At 45.5% G+C, this 26,086-nt stretch overlaps 1 protein-coding gene across 1 annotated transcript; it reads right to left on the bottom strand.

Annotated features, from left to right (window-relative positions):
• Positions 1-802: 802 nt before the first annotated feature.
• HDC (histidine decarboxylase) lies at positions 803-23,020 on the bottom strand. Its single transcript, XM_055536397.1, has 12 exons — positions 22,621-23,020; positions 19,646-19,818; positions 16,129-16,242; positions 15,050-15,172; positions 12,002-12,136; positions 11,630-11,773; positions 10,715-10,781; positions 9,718-9,880; positions 9,535-9,625; positions 5,506-5,604; positions 1,990-2,091; positions 803-1,856 (listed from the first exon to the last, which is right to left on the bottom strand). The coding sequence occupies exons 1-12, from the start codon at positions 22,649-22,651 to the stop codon at positions 1,122-1,124; spliced, it is 1,977 nt and encodes a 658-aa protein (XP_055392372.1). The 5' UTR covers positions 22,652-23,020; the 3' UTR covers positions 803-1,121.
• Positions 23,021-26,086: the final 3,066 nt, after the last annotated feature.

The raw sequence follows: 26,086 nt of genomic DNA, 5'->3' as shown, positions 1-26,086 counted from the left end.
GAGGAGCTACCCTGCGTCTGAGGTCAGGGGTGGCAGCCGGGAGGAGCTACCCCACACCGGAGGCCAGGGGCTGCGGCTGGGAGGACCAACCCCATGTCCAAGTAATGTAAATTGGTGCATGAAAAGCAGTATGGAGGTTCCTCAAAAAACTAGAGTTGCTGTATGGCCCAGCAATCCCACTCCCAGGTATATCTTTGGATAAAACTATAATTCAAAAAGATACATACAACCCAATGTTCACAGCAGCACTATTTACAATAGCCAAAAAACAGAAACAATCTACATGTCCACCAAAAGATGAATGGATAAAGAAGATACAGTGTGTGTGTATATACACACACACACACACACACATATATACACACACAACAGAATACTACTCAGCCACAAAAAAGAATAAAATACTATCATTTGCAGCAACATGGATGCAACTAGACATTGTCGTACTAAATGAAGTAAATCAGAAATAGAAAGACAAATGCCATATGATATCACTTATATGTGGAATCTAAAATATGGCACAAATGAATTTATCTACGCAACAAAAACAGATTCACAGACAGAGAGAACAGACTTGTGGTTGTCAAGACGGGAGTAGGGTTGGGGGGATGGATTGAGAATCTGGAATTAGCAGATACAAACTATTATATCCAGAATGGATAAACAACAAAATCCTTCCCTGTTCTACTGCATAGCACAGGGGACTATATTCAAAACCCTGTAATAAACCATAATGGAAAAAGAAAAACAAGTATTTCAGTGGTCAATTGAGTGACACAGAATAATTTTTTTCAGAGACAAGCACAATTTATTTCCACATTATGTTTCATGAAACTTGAAAGTCTCAGTGTCACAAGCTAAACCACAGAAGCTGCCCGTCAATGCCCCACCCTAGATCCTTTCTCTCTAGCCAGCCTGCTGGAGTCTTCTGGACCATGCTGGCTTAAATTCTCTATTTGAATCCTACCATAGGTCATGAACTTCTATGAGGTTCATGAGAAATTACTGGCTTTTTCCCAAAAAAAATGCACATACATATAAGCACATAAATTCAGAATCAATTTTAAGAGGTTCAGAGACTCCTTGAAACACATTTATGGAGCCAGGCTGAACCCCCTGGTCTAAACCATTGCCTGCAGAGGGCAGCAGGGCAGCTGTAGCCCACACTGAGAGCTGCATTCAGGAAAGTTGGGGACACTGTAGAACTTGATTAGTTTTTTGAAGGCACTCTTCTTCAGCATCATCACCTCTTCTGGGAACCTAGAAAAGATTCTGACCCGGGAGGAGCTTCCATTCTTCACAGAGCCTTCTGTGGTCAGTTGCTTTTGAGCACTCACAGGCACGCTATTGCAACTGAGGGAACGTACTGCCTTCCTCTTGTTCTGCACAGACAAATAACTGAACAGGAAGGAGGACAGCTTGTGCTCGGTGACGTCTGGAGCCTCTTCAGAGAAGCAGTCATCCAGTGGGTCCAGCAGGGTTTCAAGATGCCGGCTCACAGGACTGGCTCCCACACGTGGAGGCTGCTTGACGATCTTCCTGGAATGGGCTGGGTCATCGCCTGCCCCGTTGACAGAGGGAAAGGACATCTCCTTGGCCAAGGTTCTGGGGCCCCTGGTTTGGAGGATGAGGTTCGCCCCCTGAGGGCTGGGTTGGGAAGTACAATGCTGACTCAGGATGAGAGTGGCAGCATCCTGAATGAGATTCCAGTCTCTCAGGATGTCATCCCTGGTGGTGAACTGGGATGTCACAGTGAAACGGATGATCAACTTGTCCTGGATAGTGGCTGGAATGAGGAAGAGACGGCCGGCTTTAGCTATTTCCTTTAACACGCTTTCTGTGAGGCAGTTAGGACCCTGTTTGAAGGATAAAGACAAGAGCACACCACATTATTCCCAGTAAGCATCCCCAGAAGCCCAGTATTTACATTTCCAAGAGGCTGAAAGTCACCAAATAACACCCTTCACGTGAGACAGAAGATGGCATTACCTTGAGACGAAAAACCACCAGGCCAAGGTGCCTCTTGGCAGGAATTTCAAAGAAAGGGTCATTTCTGACCAGAGATTCAAAATACTTAGCCATTTCAGTGCCCTAGAATTGTGAACATCAAGAGAACTGAGATTATTAACAGGAAGAGAAGACTGTGCATAAAACTTCGCCCTGCTAAACAGGTTTAAAGCTGTCACGCCTGTGAACCATAGAGACCTAAGTGACTTCTGCCTGATTTTCTTCTCCATTTGATTTTGTTCCAAGCTATGAAACCTCCAGTGGCTCTGTATTTCTTGTCACATTAGCTCCACTTTGAGAACTCATGTCTCAAGGCCCTCTTTCAACCCGCCCCCAGAAAGAGAAGGCTTGCGGGACCCTAGTTTCCCAACCAAGGTTTGAACCCCGGCCCTCAGCAATGAAAGTACAGAGTGCTAACCATGGACCCCCAAGGGATTCCCAGAAGCCACCTGCTTTGCCATTAAGGCAATGTGCCCTCATAAACCAGCTTCAGGTGTCTCAGCGTCCAGACTGGCCAAGGGGGCTGGCAAGGGCCCACACCCAGCCCACGTTCTACAATGCCAGCCAGGAGCCTCTTGCAGGGTGCAGATGCTCAGAGGAAGCAACATTTGTTTCTCCTGCACATGAAGGCACAATGCGGGCTGCTGACAGCCCTGCCCCCATATCCTAAGTCTCCATCTTCCCCTAACCTCTCAAACATTTTCACCTCAAATGCCCTTTATCCTCTTTTTTCTGACATTCCACAAAGAATATACTTTTACCTATTATCCTCATGGAGATGGCTTTAAACCTGTTTAATGGGTACAGAGTTTCTGCTGGGGATGAAGGGAAAGTTCTGGAAATAGTAATGCAAGTTGCACACTATGTGAGTGTTCTTCATACCACTGAATTGTGCACGTAACAATGGTTAGCGGTGTCTCTACTCAATGTTATATGGAAGCCTGGATGAGAGGGGAGTTTAGGGGAGAATGGAAACATGTATACGTATGGCTGAGTCCCTCTGCTATTCACCTGAAACTATTATACCATCATTAATCGGCTCTACCCTAATACAAAATACATTTTTTTTTAAAAAGAAAGAAAAAAAAAGTTTTAAGATTAAAGTTTAAGGGTTATGTTATCTATATTTTACCACAGTAAAATAATTTTAAAGCTTTGTACTATATTGATCTTTTACTGAAGTTATCATTTTTAATTTCCTACTTTTTTTTCTTAGAATTACTAAGTAAATAAGGCTAAAACTTACCCCCCGCCCCTTTTTTTTTTTTGCCCTTTCTTTCATTTTTAAAAACTTCCCCAGGTAACCAGAAGGATCTTAATAAACTATTTGCTAAGTAATTGCTACTACCTGACTCTCACACTGGCTACTCTATTTCAAGAGAAATCAAAAGGATTTAGCTAACAATCTTTTTGATTTGCTACATACCTGATCCAGAATCACTTTATCTCTCCAAGGCACGGTCTGTTTAAAATTATCTCCAATCTCTGCCTAAGCACTTTTCATTTTCAAGCCCTAAAACTCTCTCTCAGGGAAGCACTCCACTAAGTGTTTTCTAGCTGTTTTATAATTTTGCAATTTACTTTCTAATTCTGTCATCATTTCCCCCTGTACCTCCTTCCCTCCAAACCCATTTCCATCTTGCCCTACCAATTTTGAGAACTTTCTGTGTAAATTTTTCTTACATCTACATGAGTAAGACATCTCAGGTACAAATCTAGAGAGGACGGCAGGTGGAACAGTGAGGGAAGCTCCTGGGAGAAGCGGAACTTAATCTCCTGGCATCATTTGGAGAGGAGAGGGTGGTTCGGGAGGCTGAGACACAGGTGAAGGTGCAGAGGCGCACTGAGGATGGAGCCGGAATGGGCCGGGAGAAGCCTGAGCTCAGACGCTGATAACTGGGTCCTTGAAAGCCAGGCCCCAGAGGCTGGGCCCAGTGCAGAAAAAGGGGAGCTGATGGGAATCGGGGACTTTAAGCTGGGAAGAGGCAGCATGAGGGAGTGGGCCCACACCTGCAGGTCAATATCCAGCCCTAAGTTGGAAGCAAAAGCATTTTCCTGACAATTTGTAGCCTCCACCACCTCATCCCCTAGCAACTACAGTTCAGTCTCGAGTCTGAAAATCAATCTAGAGAGAGCAAAAATGCCTCATGTCCCTCAGTAGGCTGGGTGACAGCCGCTCATTGATCAGCACCCAGTAAACCAACACCTTGATGTTAATAACAAATGTAAAATTACCAGCAGTAAGCCAGTCATCCTTAGTGATTCAACCACTTCATTGGGCTTTGTGTTTGTTAAAGAAGGAAAGAATTCCCTAGAGGAAAGGTGGACAGGAAAAGACACACAGAGGAACAAAGGACGACGTTTTTGGATTAAGCCTGCTGCTTTTATTCAACAACCTGGTCTTTCTCATGGGCACTTGTAAAAATGAGAGGAAAACACTGCTGACAAAGCCATTTTGTCTAGTGCTGCTTGACAAAAATCTTAGACATAATACAGATTGCAAGTCACTGCACCCACCTGGCTCAGTTCTGACCTGTGAAGCCCCTACAGAGGTGTCACAGTGAGACTGTCATTGTGAAATTTACCGACAAAATTTAAATGTGGTCTGAATACATTTAAACTTTTATTTTTATGTAGTTATAAATTCACAGGTACTTACAAGAAATCATAGACCACATGCTCTCTTACTCATTTTATTACAATGATGACAGCCTGCAAATTTATACTACAGTATCACCACCAGCATATTGACATGGACACAATCTACGAATTTTATAGATTGGGGGTTACCAATACTCACCTGTGTATGTGCTTGTGTGTATTTTGATCAGTGTAGTTTTATCACATGTGCAGGTTTAATAAATATGAAGGTTTACAAACAAACAAAAAAAAAAAAGAATGGCAGAGGGACTGTACCTATCTCAGTCACCTCTGGGTCTCTTTCCTAACACAATAATTTTTTTGTTGAATTGAGTTGAAATAAACTGTACCAAATATGCCTTCAGTAAATACTTACTGACATAATGCAGACTCGGTAGGTCTACATGTCTGAGCCAGGAGAGCCAGGTTTCTGGCATAACCATGAGAGTGACTAACATTTCCAGACAGCTGTGACAATGCAAGTAATTATTTAAAACACAGGCTCCTACCCTGGGCACATGCCACCCTTTGATTTACTCTCTATTTCTTTCTCTGCAAACCAGGTTCTCGGGCCACACCCACCTGGTGCTCGATAGTAGCAGAAGGGATGGTGAGACACTCAGGTGGGCAGGACAGACACCAGACAGCCCTTGGAGTCACGTTCTGCTCAGTGATCCTCTAGCTAACAAACAGATGGCCACCCTGAATAATCAAGTCCCAGGAGTTCAGGAACAGGCCCAGACATCTGAACCATACATCACAAGTCCCTAGGGCAGGTCTGCAAAGCAGAAACCAGCCTTCCTCCCCACTAGGCCACAAAGAGAGCCCAGGCTCCACCCACATCTGCCCACTACATACATGTCTGACATGCGCTTGAAGATTCTTCACCCCAAAGGACCGAATCACGAACCAGAGTTTAATAGAGCGAAAGCGTCGGCTCAAGGGGATCTGCCAGTGCTAGAACAAAGGAACACAATGCTCGTGGTTAAAGACAGGGACCCCCGCTGCTCCCACACACCCGCCCTGGGCTTCATCATCAGTTGCCCACACAGCCCTCCAGGGATGCACGCTGTCACCATGACTCCCGGGCCGTTGGTAAGAAGCCAGGCAAGTTACCCAGAGGCCGCTTCATCATGTGACCAAACCCTAACGAAGGTGGCCCTAAGAGCAGCACAGGTGGATGCCAGGTCCATAACCCTGAACCAAGGAAAAGACATTTTGCTTTAAATGCTAAACGTTTCACCCCAGGCTGAAATTCAAGATAGGGTGAAATACAACTTTCTCTAAAAAGAACCTAAGTTACTTGAATTGCAAAAGATAAAGTCTTATTTCTATTCCAGAAAATAAAGTTTTATTTCTATTACAAGAATGTAAAGTATGGGGGTCAAGAGTGCAGATGCTTGAGTCTTGAAACCTGGGTTTCTGCTCCAGCTCGGCCTCTTACTGCCTGTGCCCTCGGGCACCGCTGCTTCACTGGCTCCTCGGGAGACAGGAATGAGCAGCGCCTCCAGGGAAGCGGTGTGAAGAGAACCAGGGTGGAGAGCTTCACAGGAAACTGTCAGGAGATGTTGGCTATTTAGATGATAAAATGGGAGCCACCAATCACAGCGGCATTTCTGCCTAGAACCAAGATGATCGTTACTTAATATCACTGTCCTGTCCTCATCTTCCTTGTGACATTCCTGTGTCCTCAGGAGGCAGCATTCCAGTCCTCGGATTTCAAATAAGCAAGCATATCTCAGCCCCTGTTACACTCAAATTGACCCTTTGCTCCTGGTGACCAAGTCCAACAGAGCTTAAAGTTCAAATTTGCAGGCACCAAAGAGCTGAAAATGTTCAAACCAATTCCACGCTAATCTCTAAGGTCTGAAAACAGAGCAAAGGGTTTGGAAAATATTTGCAATTGTCCTGATGAGTACTGTGAGTTCAAATGACCTCCTCCTCAAGTGTCAGAAAGATTTGCCACAATTTCTGTTGACTAAAAATAAATATTTGTTCCATCAAATATTTATCTAGTCCTTCACAGAATGGCCTAATCCTCAAAACTCTGCACATCTGCATCCTTCACCCCAGTTTCCAATTCAGGCACAGTTTGGACATGACCCCTTGGTTGATGGACAATGTTTCTCTGTATCGAGTACTAAGCCTTTGATTTCCAAGCAAAACACTCCAGTGTTGACGACCAGCTTGGGGACTTTCTCTGCCAGCAGAGGGCATCAAAACCTGGATACAGGACAAAAATCCCTGTGACAAGGAAAGTGTAAACTCCACCCTTAGTTAGATGGACACTCCAGATGTAGACTATTGAATGGATAATAGTGGTCTTTCCTAAAAATATAGTTTTCCAGATGGCTATGGCCAATTGACTACAATAACTGACCAGCAAATTAAATGAGAAACAGAGATGATTTTCATTTTGGTTTCTTTACAGTCTGTCCATATCCCCCAGTTGTTCCTCTTGTCACTATTCTGAAATCAATCCATGCTGACCCAGGAGGGTGATTCTAGCTGACATTTTCTGTTGGAACAGGAAATTTGGACATGGCTCTTCTTTAACTCAAGGTATCACCAAATCTTTTCTATGTCCTATCAAGGTTTTGCCAGTCTCCCTGCCAAGGACAAGACAATGCCCTCTCCACTAACTGTGGGGAGAAGAGGAAGCTTCCTGATGTCAGAGGAATCTAGCCCTGATTTTAGGTGGCTCCAGGGTCCCAGGGATGAAGTCCTCAAGTCTTCTCTACCAGGTTGCTGCTCTATTTCTGGCTCATCTTTAAATGGCTGAGCTTTTATTTAAAGTTTCAGTCACCTGGGTGAAAAAGAGCTTGTGGTATGAGTCAGAGCATCAGTGAAGACCCCTGGGATCACAACGGACAGCAGCTTCACGTTTCTAGGAATCGCTTCAAGATTTGAAAATTAAAATCCATAAGATTAGAGGTGGGGGGAGGAAAAAATAAAGTAGCACCTTCTGGTTGTAGAAATATTCACAGTAAGATTTCCCTGGATCAGTGCTAAGAAAAGTTCAATTTAACATTCTTATGAGTGATCTGCAAGAGACAGAGCACTATAAAATCTCGAAAGTGATGGGAATGAGCCACAAGAAGATCCTGAGATAGGGTTGTGGACAAAAAACAAAAACACAAAAAGTAAATAAAATCCAAAATGGGCCAAGGTAAAAAAATGCTCTTAAGTTATGATGATCCAAGTTTACTTACAGGAAAATAGGCATCATATCATACTCAGGAGAGAAACCCAGAATTATCCCTAAAGATATCTGGCCCTTGGGCTGCTGTATTTTTTTATTAAAAAAAAAAAACTGAAAACCCAATACACAGGGCAGTAGCAATGAAAGAACCATTATTCTTCTATTTTTATCAACTTCTGGAGGGTCCTCCCGGACCACTGTAAGCTTATTGTCAGAAATTCTAATCAAAAAGCTTTGAAAAAAAAATCTAAAGAAATATGAACTGGTCCAAGGGATAGTAACCAATATAATCAAGAGATGACAGAGTGATTATTTTAGGACTAAAAGGGCTAGATGCTTCAGCCCAAGGCAAGAAGACAGAACTGTCTCTTCACAAAAAATGACTCACAGATAGCAGGCATCGCTCTCTGTGCTTCTCTGAATTCATTCATTCAATCCTCACAGCAAGCCTAAGAAGATAGTACTGTTATTATCACCCTCATTTTATAGATGAGAAAACCTAAATAGTTTAAGTCATTTGCCCAAGTCCATACAAATTAATAAATGGAGAAGCCAGAATTCAAATACAGGTCATCTGTCTTTGGTACTACATACTTAATCTCTTTACTATACAACAAATCTCTGCAGCTTAAAAGAAGAGCTTTTAGAAATGTCATGCCTACCATTTATGGAGCATTACCACATTCCCAGGAATAAGTGACCTACATGTATGTTTCCACTGCAGCCTCACAATACCCTATGAAACCAGTACTACCATGCCCATTTTGCAGATGAGAAAGTCAAGGCTGAGAGAGGTTCACTAAGTTTCCCAAAAGCCCACTGCTTGTATGGAATCTCAGAGCCAGCTCATCTCACTATCCCTCGCTTTGGCTATGTTATATGTAATTTACTAGTTTACATCACTGGGTGTGTGCGTGCTAAGTTGCTAAGAGTCCTGTCCAACTCTGCAACCCCATGGACTGTAGCCCGCCAGGCTCCTCTGTCCATGGGATTCTCCAGACCCAGGGATCGGACCCACATCTCTTACGTCTTCTGCATTGGCAGGGGGGTTCTTTATCACTAGCACCACCTGGGAAGCTCTTACATCCCTGTCTCCCCTATAATTAAAGGAAGGACCCATCTTCAGACTGAGAAGTAAATCTGAAGAAGTTATTTCCCCAAGAGACAGTACAGACTGAGAATGTGGACAGCATCAAGAGACTGGGGTGTAGCTACTGGGCAAGCAGGAACGCTTGGAGGCATCCAGAACTTCAGGAAGGGTACACATTGCCCCATCCCCATCGTGTAGCTTCCCATAGCACCTCAACGGGGGCAAAAGGAGGACAGTGGTGTAAGCAAGGCGCCTCTTCTCCTGCCTGTGGAAATTCTCCACCCTGCCCTGCTGCTGGGGAGTAAGCAGAAAAGATTACCCAGGATGGAGGCAGAAGGGAATTGGGAGAATTTTTAAATGCCACAGATACTTAGGAAACTTGCACACTGCCTCAAAGGTTGGTGAGATTTTCTAGGGTTTTTTATAAAGTTTTCTGGGTTTCATTCTGTATGCTCAGGCACGGCTTGACTCTGAAGGTACACAGCGGCCATTCTGTGGGATGGGCTCAGAATGTGAGGGAAGGAGAGCCTCGGGGTCAGAAGCAGCCAGTTTTCCATCTCAGAGGCCACCAGGCTGTCCACGCCCGGCCACTCACCATGAAGTCGGTGGCCACGCCCGAGTCAGCGTGCCTGAGGTAGACAGGGTCTACGCTGAAGGTCTGCTGCAGCTTGTACTTGTCCTTGACCCTGCGGGGTTCCAAATGGGCATCAGTGGACTCAGGCCTCTCTGGAGCAAGCGAGGCCTTCCCACAGGCTGGGAGCCCGGCTGCCACACTCACCAGAAGCCGGTGCAGTCAAAGTGCACCATCATCCACTTGGAAGGGTTAAAGGTGAAGGAATCGGCATATTCGATGCCCTTCAGAAAGCCCCGGAACTCGGGGCACAGGAAGGCAGTGCCTGCGTAGGCAGCGTCAATGTGGAGCCACAGCCCCTCACGGGCACCTGCGGAGGCAAACGTCACCTGCTGGGGGTGGCAGCGCGGGTGGGCGTTGGTTGTCGCCAGCCAGCTAAAAGGCATCTTTCGCCTGGCCTGGCTGCGAGGGAAGGACTGGGCAAGGATGCCCGGGGCGGAATGGGACACAGAGGCATGTGGGCACAGGGGGAGGGTGTCAGTGCAAGGAGTGGGGCTCAGGGAGGCAGGGCCACCCCTGTGGGGAAAGCCTACGAGCCTCAGCCTGGCCTTTCCTCTCACCGACCAGACGGGAGACACCCTCTTGGGCTCCACTCAGAGCCTTTTGGAACAGAAACCAATTTACCACTGGCCCAGAGAACAAGGTTAATGCATCCAGTACAAACATTAGAGAGGGAGGGGCTCTGTTCCCTAGTGGGCTTCTCACTTGAGAATTCTGAACAGTCACATTTGGGCTTCTCTTCTGCCCTTATTCCCCACACTCGGGTGTTTACTCTGCCCTGCCCTTTTCATTTTCTTAGCCGAGACTAGAAAATATTCCACTATGCCTCATTTACCCTGTGTTTTGGATACACCCTGCTTTAAGCAGATTTCAACATACAAGGGAAAGGGTGAGAAACCTGAGGACCTCCCACTGCGGCCTTGAGGATAGGATGCAAGGGAGGTCAGCTCAGTCCCCCACTGGAGAAGCAGTGACCTGGCTGCCTGGGAGAAGGCACTCGTGACCTCTGGTGACTCCTCCCATGCTCTGTGCCTTGACCAAGGAGGGACAGGAGAATTCCACTGAGCTGGCTTCAGGCTGTTACTCTAGGGAACGTGTTAAAACTCATCACTTGTCTTCCTAGCCAGATGGGGCAGACACTTACAGATGGGGCCCAGCTCTGACAGGCAGTCAAATGCACAGACCCCAGTGGTCCCCAGCGTTGCACAGACCTGGAGGGAAACAAAGGCAGTTAACATGGGAAGATAGGCTGGTGTGACACATTCGGCCTGAAAAAAGATTTCGTCAAAGACATTATCTACCCCATGCATCCGACTGGAACAGCGGGTATTTCACACTGTTTTAACATGACCCACAGTAAGAAATTATGCACTGAAGAACTGATGCTTTCAAATTGTGGTACTGGAGAAGACTCTTGAGAGTCCCCTTGGACTGCAAGGAGATCAAACTAGTCAATCCTAAAGGAAATCAACACTGAATATTCATTGAAAGGACTGAGGCTGAAGCTCCAATACTTTTGGTCAACTAATGTGTAGAGCTAACTAACTGGAAAAGACCCTGATGCTGGGGAAGATTGAGGACAGAAGGAGAAGAGGGCGACAGAAGATGAGATGCTTGGATGGCATCACCGACTCAATGCACATAAGGTTGAGCAAACTCAGGGAGATAGTGAAGGACAGGGAAGCCTGGCGTGCTGCAGTCCACTGGATCACAAAAAGTCAGACACAACTTAGCAACTGAACAACATCAAGAGTAAGAAATATCTTTTAGAGCGCCACCTAGGACATACACACATGTGTATTTGAAATAAAAGTTTTACCACACAATGCATATTCTTAATACAGGAAGGTACTCTCATATTTTCTATTTCTTGTTTTTTTCTTTTAATCCTGGTTATGACCCACACAACTTATTTCCTAACATACCAACTCATACTTTGTAAAACAATGTATTTGAGAACCTTTTGGCTCTTGTTTGCAGCCTGTTACTTACCTGAATTCTGCCAAAATTCCTTCCTCCCCTTCCAACTCTACTGTTCTGAGAACGTGGTCTGACTTACAAAGATGGGCACCAGGCCCCTTTCCCTGTCCTCCTTGATGGCTTTCTGAAGAGCTTCCCCTCGGAGCGAGAAGTTCTCATCCACAGGCAGAAATTTCATCTTGACCAGGGAAATCAGACCAGCCTTTTCCACCGAGGAGTGGGCCTAGAAGGACCACAGAAACCTGTTAGCAGAGTCGTCCGGGAATGAGCACTCCCAGAAACCACTGAAACCAGACAAAGGGAAGCAAATACAGTATCTGACGATTGTCTTCCCCCATGGTTCCTTGGAAAATCTCCCAGGCCTGAGTAGCCCTGAATCCAGCAAGCTTCTGTCTACAGGGAAATCACTCAAGGATTAAGATTCCAGAAGCCAAGCCTGAAGGCAACTCACCTGGTCGGAGGCATAGGCCACAAGCCGGGCGTTCAGGAAGGACTCGTCTGCCTCAGGCTCAGAGGCTTTCATTTCCAGGATTTTGTTCTTCCTTGCTGCCAGCAAGGCGATCAAGGTGGACTCGCTGACTGTGCTCTGCAGTGGAAGAAGGGTAGCTTCTCCATGTATTCTCTTGACAAATTCCCTAGCTTCATAGGTGTGTGTGTGTGTGTGTGTGTGTGTGTGTGTGTGTGTAATAGCTATTCTTGAGGAAGCACACACACAGCTCCTGCCTAAGGAGCTGCCTCCCCCCACTCCCCAGCTCGCATGCCTGTTCGCCATCTCCATTCCCAACCTCTTATGCATTCCTGGGACACCTCCCTCTCCTATAACTTTCCGATTTTCAACATCTTTATAGGCCACAGGGACCAAAAAGAGAATGTCCAGAGAATGCTTGATACATGTCTGCTTATAGATATGTTTGTTCCCTGTGTTTAAAAAAAAAAAAACTTTCAATGTATTCATTTGGCCAAAAAGTTCAGATCTTTGGCCAAAAAGCTCGGATCTTCCCATACCATCTTGTGGAAAAACTCAAACTTTTTAGCTAACCCAGTATTGTGTGAAATGGAGTTTGTTTCTGCAGGGATATCCCAGAGAGGGAGGGTCCTGGCCCACAGGCGAGAGGACTGGGGCCTCAGTGTTGCTGCCGATGGCTCTTGTGACCTTAAGCTAGTATGACCCCTCCAGAAGGCTCTTTTCTGTTTATAAAATGGAGAGCGACTCTTTTGCTGCCTCCCAGAGGGGACCATCATTATCCAAAAAAGATTAGGCAGGATTTTGCTCTGGCGATGACTGTGGGAATCCTGGGGGCCACCTCAGCAACCTCACAAGAATCTGGATGTTCCTTGTCATTCGTTTGCTCAGTCTTTGGTGTCCTGGCTCCTTGAAATCTTCAGGTGACCTACAACTGATTGGTCCCTGCTGAAAAGCCTGGCAGACTGTGTCACAGAGAGTGGTATAGACCAGATCCCACAAGATATTCAGTGGCTAAAAATTACTCCACGATAAGGAAGCCAGCAGAATAGTAATAATAACGATACCACCTTCTACCCATATAGCAATTCATAGTTTACAAAGAACTTTCTGCCATCCCTCTTGCTCCTCATCAGACCTGCGTCACATGATTACTGTCTACATATGAGAACAGTGATGCTCAGGGAGATGACAGGACCAAACCAAGTTCATAGAGCTGATGGATACAGGAGAAAGCACTGTTTGGATTTAGACAGGCCTGGGGTTTGCAGCCTCATTCTTCCACTCACCAGCTGTATGATCTGGAGCAAAATTTTAACCTCTCTGAGCTCCAGCGCTCTGGTTTCAAACATCTGGGATGATGTCTAAATGACACTATTCACCTACAGGATTCTTGAGATAATTAGATGAAAAGCAAGATCGTGCCCAGCAGACATTTAGCATGTTCTTCCAGATATAATACCTGCAGTTGTAACTATCTGCTAACACCCAGAAGGTCTACAACATGCAGTAATTTGTCTTTCTTGTGAGGGTCAGATTTAATCAGTACAAGACTGGAAGGAGATGGGACTTCCCTGGTGGTCCTAGTGGTTAAGATTCCACCTACCAATGCAGGGGACACAGGTCTGATCCCTGGTCCAGCAAGATTCCAACTAAGTCCGTGTGTCACAACTGCCGAGCCCCAAGTGCCACAGCTGCTGAAGCCCGCACACTCTAGAACCTGTGTGCTGCAACAAGAGAAGCCACCGCAACGAAAAGCCCAAGCGCCAGAGCTAGAAAGTAGCCTCCATGCGCCACAACTAGAGAAAGCCCATGTGCAGCAACAAAGACCCAGTGCAGTCAAAAATTTATAAATAAATACGTAATTGTTTTAAAAGACTAGAGTGAGAGAGGGAGTCACTTAGCTAGCAAGTGGGTGCAACAAACATCCCAGTTCTCATCTTAGGGCAGCACAGCTACTTTTATTTAATAGATGAATTCACTGAATCCTAACATCCACCCTTTGAGGGAATAAAAATTATGATTATTATTTCTCTACCTAATCATAAAATCAAGAAATCATTACAGAAGAATTCAAGAATCTGGGGCTTCTCAAAGATCTCAGAACCAAGCCCTCATGAATGTCAAGGGTTTATAGATTAAGTACCTAGCAATGTGCACAGCCTATGGGAGGCACCCAGCAAGCTCCTCTGTGCTGCACTGATCTTGACAAAAACATTAATATTTGAAGAACTATCATTTGACAGATAGTCAAAAGACAGGATTAGAGGATAAGATAAATCGATTGTTAATTTCTCTCACTGGCAAGGATCTCCTGGACCTAGGAGGGTGGGTAAGAAGTCTCTGCTTGCCTTCTCTTTTCCAATTACCATAAGGTGTATCACGGGACAAGAGAGGGGAGTTGTCAGATTATAAACTAAGAAAGCTGAATCAGGTGATCCCAGAAATGTGATCCCGTGTTGACATTTTGTGTGTGTGTGTGAGTGCACGCTAAGTCGCTTCAGTCATGTCTGACTCTTTGCGGCCCCATGGACTGGAGGCTGCCAGGCTCCTCTGTCCATGGGATTCTCCAAGCAAGAAAACCGGAGTGCATTACTGTGCCCTCCTAGAGGGGATCTTCCAGACCCAGGGATCAAACCAGCATCTCCTACAGCTCCTGCCTTGGCTGGCAGGTTCTTTACCACTAGCGCCACCTGGGAAACCCTGTTGACATTTTGTGCTGTGCTGTGCTTAGTCGTTCAGTTGTGTCCAAATGTTCAGAAGCCCTGTTAACATTTTAATCATTTTCTAAAAAAAAGAAAGCTGAAAGAAGAGTGGAGACAGTGGTGGCTGCATTTAAAGGCAACAGAAGTCAAGCTGGTAGTGACAGCAATGGAGGGAGCAAGGACTGTGGTGGGGTTGATATGTGTGATGGTCGCGGCGGTTGTGACCGTGGTGGTGTGAGGACACGGCAGAAATTCCATAGGAGACATGAGAACTGCCCGGACACGTTTGGCTTATCTTTTCCTACTTAGTCCCTATGCTACGAGGAGGCACCTGCAAGACGCCTCCCCCCTGGCTGCCGGGGTGGTGGTGCAGGAAGTGCTCCGGGAGTCCCAGCATTTTTGCCAGCCAGTCCATGACGTTCATCTCCAGCTCCGTGCACGCAGGACTGGAAGCCTGAAAAAAGGGAAGCAGCTTCATCTGGACTGCTTCAGGGCACCAAGATGCCCCCACCGGCCCCCAAACACATCTGTCTCTGCCTTGACCTTCCCTAGGCCTAACCTATCTTGTCCCTGGAGAAGGGAGAAGGGACCACTTTCGGGTCCTGTGTCCCATCCCTGCCCCATCCTTTGCCAGACCAAAAGGGGAAAAGAAAACGGGGCTTTGGTTCATGCCATCCTCAATGAGGTAAATTCTCCTGTGACTCCAAAGCCTTATGGACAAACAGGCCCAGAAACTTCCATTTGGCTTCCATTTGGCTCCCTAAGTCCCTAAAATATCCAACTGAAAAAGCATTCTAAAGGCCAGAGGGAAGTTTTAGGACTAAGAAAGAAACCACTTCCTCCTGGAAAAGATAGCAATTCTCCCAGCTTCCAACCCACCCCACCCACCCACCTCTACACACACACACACACACACACACACACACACACCCTATAATAGTCAAGGCTTAAAATACAGAGCTGTTCTAGGAGGACTCTGGCACAATTTAAAGCTGATTGGTGCTTAAGAGCTTATTAAGGGAAGTCTTAGGGAATACCCCTAACCCCTCAAAGATAATGTCACGACTAGGTATCAAAGTGCTCAGAGAATGTCAGAAACTGGTAATAGCCAGATGTCAGTCCAGATCTCATCTCTATCTATATGAGCTGTGTGGTCTCGGGGAGATAAATTACTTAAGCCTTAATTTCTTAATTGGCTCCTACAAAATGGGGCCAATACTCATAGTTTCCTAGGGTTAAAGAATAAGGTGAGGTCATTTATATAAAGCTTAAGCTCAAAGAAAGTAGCCACTGTTAACATTTACCTTGAAACCCTGTTCAGAAGCCAGGACAAAATACGTCTGTCCCAGGATGGCCCTTCTTGCTATGCCTTCTTTACCACTGGTTATAGCCACAGCCACTGTTACTCACCCAGGTGAATCCCAAGCAGTTGATGGCATCAGCCAGCATGTCTCCCAGCAGCGATGGCCAAGAGGTGAGAGCTGGGTAGTAGGCATGCATATGGGGGCTCTGCCAGTGCACCACCTGGAGGCAAAGCATAGACGCAGGTGGCACCAGGGGCAGCTCCCGGGGCTTTCCTCCTCCAGAGATCCTCCCTGGCATGGGGAAGCACCCACTCTAGAGATTGGCTGACACTTTCAAGACAACCAAACAAGTGACACAAATCCATAAAAATAAGACATATTCACAGTTCTTGCTGCCCACATTTCTCCTATTCTAAGCTCGTTCATCAGTGGAGCATTTGCACATAGGCAAAGACCAGAAGGGAATATGCAAGATGAAAATCGCTATGAGAATCAGAGTTGTGGATTCTGGGTACTCTTTGCATTAGTCTCCAATGCTTAGCCCCCACAGCACTCCTATCCAGTAATAAAAGGAAGGGGAGATTGTGCTCTGTAGCAGCAGGTGGCTTATCTCATCCAGTCATTTGCAAAAGGCATCCCTAGTTCTCTGGGCAGGCAGCTCCTGTAGAGGTCAGTGTGCATGGGCTCAAAGCTGTCCTGAGCTTCCCAGTAGAGATGAAGAGAGGAGGAGACCAGAGGACAGAAATACCAGTCCAAGGATATGGGACCCTGCTTCCAGGTTAACCCTTGAGCCCACAGTTGGACTAACCAGATGAAAGGAGGAGCCAGTGAACAGGGACTCCCTACAACAAATCTCAGAAACATTTTTGATGGCTCATCGGCCTCCTCTGGTTTCATCTCACAATCTACAAACATGACCCATTCATATCTGTGATCACATCTTTGAGCAAAGCTGTGTTCCCCAAAGGAAGGCATTTCTCATACAGACCTGATGTTCCAAAACCTATTAATTCTTAGAAAGCTACTGAAAGTGCATTTCCTCCATGATCCCTTCCCCAGCCCACATTGATCCCTTCCCCAAACCCATGGAACGTTCTCATTCTAGATATTTTACCCTACTGAGAGCCCATGAGATAACACTGTAGTTTATTACTGAGGTATTTCATGTGCACAAATCCCTTCAATCCTTCAAGAGCAAGGACAGTGTTCTGGAGAGTGTGTATAGTAGAAGGAGCACAAGATTTAAGCCCAAGGACACAGGTTCCAGTCCTACCTGTTGGCTATTAACAAGCTGCATGACCTTGTAGATTTACTGTGATGCCAATGAACTTAAGCATCAAGGTCCCGTGTTTGCATGGGTCTCTTTCAAGATTAATTCTTCATTTTTTTTTATTTAAGGGGGTCCCAAATTTTGCATCCAATTAAGACCTCATAAAACCAGGATCCTCCCCTGTACCTCTCTCTCTCTCAACCTCAGTTTCTCATCATAAAATAAATCCCATCTCCTGGAGCTGTTGTGTGAATTAGCTTGGGAAGAAATTTGTAAAATGTAAAGCACTAATGTTAATGGTAAGCTGATCACATGGTGATAAGCATATCACATCCTGACTTGACTCTTAGGTAACAGACCTCTTCCTCTGAATTTCACCAGGCAGAAGATGTCATAGGTAATAACAACATCTTCCACTTTCTATTCTTTATCTTATTTAATTCTCACAGTACTCCTATTAGGAGTTTCTACCATCATCCCTGTTTTACAGATAACAACTGGGGCTGGCAAAGAGAGACAACATCCCCATGATTGCATACATCTGGTAAGGACAGATGGCAGAAATCCAGGACTGCCTGACTCTGGAGCTCAACACCTAAGCAGGATGGCACTCTGCCTTCTCCCCCTGCTCTTCTCTCCCTCCCTCCCTTGGTTTCTCAAACCAAGGCTGAAATTAAGTCAAAAAGAGTTTTTCTTCTTCTGTGTCTAGGGCATGGTGTGGAGGGGGAAATTAACCCAGTTTTCAGTGAGGCGCTGACCCATATGAGAAACCAAAGGGCCAACTGCTTTCAGGCCAACTCTCAGAGGCTGGTGCAGCCTGAGAGATGAGATGAAAGATTGGGTCTTCATTATCAATGTGCTTAGTGACAGTATTTTGGAAACCCAGAGAAGGGCTTCCACCTCCTGGCCTTATCAAGAGGCAATTGTCTGTTCTAATAAGATACATGAGATCAGATAAGCTGGAGGAATGCTTATCAAAACAGACAGACCTCTAGGTCCAGAAATGAACCTCTTTAACCACACCCCCAGCAACTGCTGGAATTTCTTTCAGTCAAATGAATCAGCTCGTTTCCACCTCTTCTGACAGTTGCTTTCGGTCTCACTAGCAAATTACGGTTGATGACTCCGCCAGTTACATTTTACAGAATGAAATCCATGAGATAATCTTATCAGGAAGCTAGCCTCCCTGGTAGAGCTTTGCTGATATAGAAAATGTCAAACGATGCTTGTGAAATAGGCTGAATGGTCAGAGATGAGCATTTGCCTTTGTACAAATATGCTATCACTTGCTGTGTTTGAAGACTATCTCGCCCCTGCCTCCAGGTGTACTTCTGGCACATCTGAGTCCAAAACTCTTCGGGGGTGATGGGAGCAAGTGTCAAGTCATGCTGGGGAAGGGCAGCTGGACACATGGGCTTCAAGACACTAGCACTCCATGCAGGGAGAACTGTCACTTTGGAAAAACAACTAACCTGTCTGAGCCTCAGTTTGGGGATAAAACAAGCCAGTCTACAATGTAGCTAATATGGTGCCTGGCACGTGGCGTGGAGCACAGTAAAAGGCAGCCCTCAGTGGGAGGAGCACGGTGCACTTGCAGCAGGAGCACTGGGCACAGCTCCTCACCTGGTGCTTCGGGCTACCATCACAGCCCACGGTGGCCCCAGCACAAGCCCCAGGCAGCAGCCAGCCTCTGTCAGTTCCCCAGCCCCCCTCGCACTGTCACCTGGCTCTGCCCCTTGTCATCCAGAGTATAGACGACTCAGGGGGAGCTCCGCCCTACACCTGAAAAGCAGATCCATCAGGAGATGTCTCTTGGTCAGGAAGGATATAGTTCCCACTTCAGAGGGGAAAGTGACTGGGACTCACTTGGCTTCCTGGCACCCCAACCTGACAACTGGAATGCCCTCAGAGGTGGGTGTTCTTGGCTTCCCTGGTTCCCTTTGGCACATATCAGGATTCCATAGGAGAGCCCCCAGCTCTGCCAACGGGAGCGCCAGGAACCAACTCCCACCTCCCCGCTCCATCTTGCTCCCCACAGTCATCCTTCCCCCTCTGGCCCAATTTTCACCACTCACCTTATCCCATCAGATCTCCATCCTTCTGTCAGACAGGCCCTAGGATGCAGTTCTTACTCCCTCCTGCTCCCCACCCAATTCTACAGGTCAGTCCTGGCACCAGAAACCTAACTTCAGTCCAAGTCCCAGCCCTCCATGTGCCCAGGAGACAGGCTGGGATGTTGGTGGTCTAGGGCCTAGGGGTCATCTCACGTTTACCCAAAGCAGGGTTTCCAGGCCTAGTGCCCACCCTCCTTCACCTCGACATCCAGAATCACCCTGAGGTGACTGCATCTCACCCCAGGCATGATGATTCGCTCAATGTCCCCAAAGATGCTGTCCCAGCTGTCGGGCTCCATGGGCGCACTCTCAGGCAGCTGGGCTCGCAGGTAGCCGGGCCTCACGTCCGGAGTCACCCGCCGCTCCCGCACAGTGGTCAGGTACTGGCAGATGTAGTCCACCATCTCCTTTCCTAAAAGAGAGGCAGAGAGGCCAGCCTGATGTCCCCTGACTGGGCCTGGCTAACCCATGCCCATCACCCTTGGCTTAGGGCCAGAGACTTGGTGAGGAAGGAGATGGATTCATGGGCTGAGTCAGGGAGGGTCTGACCCCAAGCACACAGCTTGTCTTCAATTAAAAAATTAAGAGGTGTGCAAAGGAGTGAATGAATGATGCAGAGAGTATGTGACTATATAAATGAACAAGAGGAAAAATTTCCAAGGCCTCAAACTCTAAAACCAAGGTAAAAAAGTAAGAGTGTTAGTTGCTCAGTTGTGTCTGACTCTTTGCAACCCTGGGCTTCCCTGGTGGCTCAACTGGAAAAGAATCTGCCTGCAATGAGGGAGACCTGGGTTTGATCCCTAGGTTGGGAAGGTCCCCTGGAGAAGGGAACAGCTAACCACTCCAGTATTCTGGCCTGGAGCATGCCATGGACTGTATAGTCCATGGAGTCACAAAGAGTCGGACACGACTGAGCAACTTTCACTTTGCAATCCTATGGACTATAGCCTACCAGGCTCCTCTGTCCATGGGATTTCCCAGGGAAGAATACTGGAGTGGGTTGCCATTTCACCAAGATAAAGTATTTATATTTCCTCCCCTTCCCTTCTCCATATCAATCTTGAACAACTCTCCCACCTTTCTTTTTCTTTTCAAAAAACAGAGTATGTATTTATTCATCACCTTATAGGTTCAGTATAAACACTGTGGCTCTTTATAACCAGAAATTACACACACACACACACACACACACACACACACCCCCTATACTCTTTGTTCACACAAATGGCAAGCTGCCACACCAGGTTCTGATAAAAGATTTAAAAATTCTATTAGTTCACCATTTCCACTGGACCATTAATTCCTTACATTTTTGGACCTGTGAATATCTTTGAGAATCTGATTAAAACTGTAGATTTATACACATACGATTTTGTGTATAATTTCTGAGGTGCATGGATTCCCCAAAGTACAACCACAGGCCCAGACTAAGAACGCTGCGCTAGCCTGAAATCTTGGGGAAATGCAGGACTATGTCTTAATCAACTTATCTCCCTCAGTTCTGTCTCCACCAACACCTCAGTGCCTGGAACAGTTTTAAGATGCTCAAAAAATTTTGTCAAATGAACGAATAAAATAAGGAAGAAAACTCAGACCTTATAAAGCTAATGTGGGATATGATTAAGCAAAGCAACAATTATTATGAAAGATTCTCCTTTACATGTTTTCCAAATAATCTAGAAACAAATTTTATGTGTGTTTCATACATAGATAGATTTCATGTCTTAAGAGTCAAATCATGTTCCCTTTTTCTTATATCTACTTCCAGTGAATAACCAAGAAGAATGAAATCTGTAATAGGAAAATGTGGTTATGTTGATTGAATATTATACATGTTATAAATCTCTTGAAAATTCTACTCTAAGACTTCACTGTAGTCTTTCCTTTCCCTATTTTTTTCTTAACTGCAATCATACCCACCCAAACATTTGATCCCTGAACAAGTGTGATATGTTCAAGAGGTATACTTCATTCAATGAGGATTTAACAGGGAAAAAAATAAATAGGGAAGAAAAACACCCAGGTCAAATACTTGAAGTCACTGCAAATTATCTATCCTTTCTTCCCTTTCACTTCTGCAGAAAAGGGTCTCTATCTTCAGAGCCTCTGTCTCTTTCTGTCTGTCATTGTTTCTCTCCCTCTCCATCTCTCTCAATATCTATCATTTCTCCTTAGGACTCCCTAGGCTCCTTTCTGCCTGCAAAAGAGAGAGACAAGGAAAGAGAATCTGATGTCTTCCCAATGCATCAGCTCACGAAAAATTCTTATGAACAGAACTAGCCCCAGACAAAACTGTGAAAACTCCCAGTACTTCTCTCTTCTTTGTGCTCTCCTCCAACCGTTCCACGGCCTGATGCCTCTCATGGTTGCAGCAGCATCTCCCCAGTGCTCTGAGAGCCTTGGACCTAGCCCTCCCCTTGTCCAGGGACTGTATGGAATGTTTTTGTGTTCCACACACAGGATAAATGTCCACAGGAACCTGCTCTCGGCTGAATGCCTTTGGAAAGCAGTGGAATAAGCTAATGTCCACTGAAATGCAAAGACATATCTACTTAGTGAGTTATGTCTGGGTAGACGAGAGGAAAAGTTGGATTTTAACATAAGACCATGACTTACTGCAAAATAACCTACTAGTGGGGATGAGGATATAAACACTTATAAAAAGAGAAATTATAAGCAACTACCTATTTCCCCTCTTAGGACAGCCATGCCTGAAAAACAGGATAACCTTCTGGTTTTGCTCATCACACAAGGTTTGAGATACAGTAGTTGCTCTTTAAATACAGTATAAATGACTAAATGAAAGAGCTCTCCAGGCAGAGTCACACAGAAACAAACAGGAAGAAAGATGAGATTTTTGCAGGGACTGCAGAATACTAAGAGGAATTCTTTTCTCTTTCAGAAAATGAATGATCCCCCCTTTTCCCATTTAGTGGATCAGAAATCCAAATGCCCTATTCTGTGGCAAAGTGGAAAGGAAGAACGTGGCTCAGCAGTGTGGACATCCATGAGAGTCGCTGCCTGAGAGGGATGATGAACAAGAGGCTGGGAAAAGTTTTAAACTCTGATCCCACATTCCCTTCTCAGGAAAAATTTTGCAGAAGCCAACTCTCAAGAGTCAGCTCTAATGCTCCAGTCAAAAGACACCCCAACATCTAAGCATCAGTTTTAGAAGAGTGGCCATGGGGAAAAGGCCAGGGAACCCCGTGCTCACCTCTCTCTCTGTATTCTTCAGGCTCCATCATATCCCTCGGGCTCAGGGCTGGCTCCTTCTTGCAGAGGACGCAGTAGAGGATGCGCTCCTGGGTAGCCCTCTGTGCACCCTTTATTTAAAGGGTTCTCCTCTCTTCCCCCCTTAGCTCCACCCCTCAATGTCTCTTCCTCTAGGTTTAATTAATTCCACCCCTTCTTCTCCCAGTACTTGTTGGGAGCAGAGACCACAACTTTAGCAGGTCCAGAGACCTAGGATAAAAGGCATGTCTAATTAAACAGTGCACTTAGCAGGCAGCCTCCTGCTGGATATGGTAAAGAGCCCTCTTTTCTTTCTGCCCCTGGATTCATACAGTGGAGGACGAGCCTCACACAAAGCTCCCAGCTCTGTAGCCCAGAATGAAGCCAAGCAGGTGCCAAGTAAGTAGCAAGGGTTGTTAGTATCATTCTTGCCACTGGGTCCCCATCTGAGCCAGGAGGGAGAAACAGCACTTACAGGGATGCTGTTCTGCTGGCCACACGGGTGCTCAGGAACAGGCAGATGTTATCACCTAATACGATGGATTTTTTTTCTATTATTACTAGATAATACTTATTGCTGTAGTGATAAGAAAACAGATGAGCAAAAAAAAGCAAAAATGGAAACATCACTGAGATTTAACACTTGAAGTACTTAAACGGCTGTGCGTGCCTGTGCTTGGAAAGGGAGATGTGGAAACTACTGTGGGGAGGGGAACACTACTCCTGGAGCTTGATTTCTGAGTAAAAAGTGATCAAATGCTTTCAGGTGTCAAAGAGAACCGTCCGTTTGTTTGTTTCCCATCTTCACCTTCCCTGTCCCCCTGGTGGAGTTTGATGGTTACTCCTCTCATGGCATGGCCCCTCACGCTCCTCCTTCCAGCTCTCTGGCTGCTTGTCTCCTCCGACTGGCCCTTAAGTGTGGGCATGCTTCAGGGGATTGCTCTCCCCTCGGAGGAGCCTGGTGGGCTGCCGTCTGTGGGGTCGCACAGAGTCGGACACGACTGAAGCGACTTAGCAGCAGCAGCAGCATCCTTCTTCCTAGGTGGCCTTATCCATTTCTATGACTGCCCCCCTCCACATTTCTATGGCTTTAAATGATAACAGCTGAGGGACTTCCTGGTGATCTAGTGGCTAAGACTCTACACCCCCAATGCAGAGGGCAAGAGTTCGATCCCTAGTCAGGGAACCGGATCCCACATGCCACAACTAAGAGTTTGCGTGCCTTAACCAAGATGGACAATCCCACGTGCTGCAACTAAGGCTCAGTGCAGCCAAATTAAAAATAAAGAAACAAATATTACCAAGTAATATCCTTATAGATAAAAACCCCATGTCAAATTCTTACCATGAGGCCCTCCCAGGCTTCTGAGTTCGAAACCCTTACATTCAACTGCCTACCAGAAAAATCTTCTTGCGTGGCTCTTAGGCATGGCAAACTTAACATGTTACAAAATTGAATTTTAGTCTTTCCCTAAAAACCTGCTTCTCATTCAGTCTTCCCCATCTCAGTTCATTATATCTCCATCCACCCATCTATTCAACAGAATATAACAAAAGGAAATGAGCTATTGATAACAGCTACAACATGGATAAACCTTGAAAACACTATGTTAAGCGAAAGAAGGTAGTTATACAGGACTACATATCGTATGATGCCATTTACATGTAATGTCCACAACAGTCAAATTTGTAGAGACAAAAGGTCGAGTACCAGCTACCAGAGGTTGACAGCTTAGGGAAATAGGGTTTGGCAGTTTTATGGCTTTTTTATTTTGGGGGAGGAGGGGATGATTTTTTGGAAAGATTAAAATGTTTTAAAAATTTTGTAATGGTTACACAAATCTGTAAATATACTAAATGCATTGAATTGTATACTTTAAATGGGATTTACTATGACAAAGGAGACAAGAATATACAAGGGAAAAAAGACAGTCTCTCCAATAAATGGTGCTGGGAAAACTGAACAGCTACATGTAAGAGATGAAATTAGAATATTCTCTTATACCTTGTATTAGTCACTCAGCTGTGTCCTCTTTGTGACCCCATGGATAACAGCCTTCCAGGCTCCTCTGTCCATGGAATTCTCCAGGCAAAAATACTGGAGTGGATTGCCATTCCCTTCTCCAGAGTATCTTCCCAACCCAGGTATCGAACTGGGTTTCTCCTGCACTTCAGGTAGATTCTTTACCACCTGAGCCACCAGGGAAGCCAAGAAGAATAAACTCAGAATGGATTAAAGACCTAAATGTAAGACCAGAAACCATAAAACTCACAGAATAAAACAGAGATGGAACACTCTCTGACATAAATTTTAGCCATATTTCTTTGGATCTGTCTCTTAAAGCAGAGGGAATAGAAGGAAAAATTAAAAAATGGAAACTAATTAAACTGAAAAGCTTTTGCACAGCCAAGCAACCATCAACAAAATGAAAAGATACCTACTGAATGGGAGAAAGTGCAAACGATTTGATCAATAATGGGCTAATATCCAAAATATATAACATTAAAAAAAACCTGATTTAAAAATGGGCAGAAGACCTGAATAGACATTTTCCCAGAGAAGACACTGAGATGGCCAATAGGCACAGGAATAGATGCTCCACTTCATTATGCAAATCAAAACCACAAAGCAGTATCACCTCACATCAATCAGAATGATTATCATCAAGTCCACAGATAAAAATGCTGGAAATGGTATGGAGAAAAGGGACCCCTTCTATACTGTTGATGGGAATGCAAATTGGTGCAGCCACTATGGAAAACACTATGGGATTCCTTAAAATTAAAAAAAAAAAAAACTAAAAATAAAGCTACCACATGACCCAGCAATTCCACTCCTACACATATATCTGGAAAAAATGAATTTGAAAAGATATATGTACCTCAGTGTTCACAGAAGCACTATTTGCGGTAAACAAGACATGGAAACAATCCAAGCGCCCATCAACAGATAACCTGGTTCAAGATGGAATATTATTCAGCCATAAAAGAATGAAAATTTGCCATTTGCAGCAACATGGATAGACATAGAGAATATTATGCTTAGTGAAGTAAGTTGGAGAAAGACAAATACTACATGATATCACTTACATGTAGAATAAAAGAAATAAACTAGTAAATATAACAAAAAAGGAAAAATAAATAGGATTTAAAGTATGCTGCTGCTGCTGCTAAGTCGCTTCAGTCATGTCCGACTCTGTGCGACCCCAAAGATGGCAGCCTACCTGGCTCCTCTGTCCATGGGATTCTCCAGGCAAGAATACTGGAGTGGGTTGCCATTTCCTCCTCCAACGCATGCATGCATGCTAAGTCGCTTCAGTCGTGTGCGACTCTGTGCGACCCTGGGGACAGCAGCCCACCAGGCTCCTCCATCCATGGGATTCTCTAGGCAAGAATACTGGACTGGGTTGCCATAATAAAGCTGTTGATGAAGCACGAGGAAGTGGAGG

This window comes from Bubalus kerabau, chromosome 10 (genome assembly GCF_029407905.1).
Source record: "Bubalus kerabau isolate K-KA32 ecotype Philippines breed swamp buffalo chromosome 10, PCC_UOA_SB_1v2, whole genome shotgun sequence".
NCBI lineage: Eukaryota > Metazoa > Chordata > Mammalia > Artiodactyla > Bovidae > Bubalus > Bubalus kerabau.
Note: the sequence above shows the minus strand (reverse complement) of the source record. Positions and strands in the feature narration are given on the sequence as shown.

Coding starts and splice junctions, on each gene's coding strand:
- HDC (XM_055536397.1), bottom strand. CDS start 22,651: ATGATGGAGCCTGAAGAATACAGAGAGAGAG. Junction 11,774..12,001: donor TGGCCTATGCCTCCGACCAG/GTGAGTTGCCTT, acceptor TGGTCCTTCTAG/GCCCACTCCTCGGTGGAAAA. Junction 9,881..10,714: donor GTCAGAGCTGGGCCCCATCT/GTAAGTGTCTGC, acceptor TTGCCTCCGCAG/GTGCCCGTGAGGGGCTGTGG.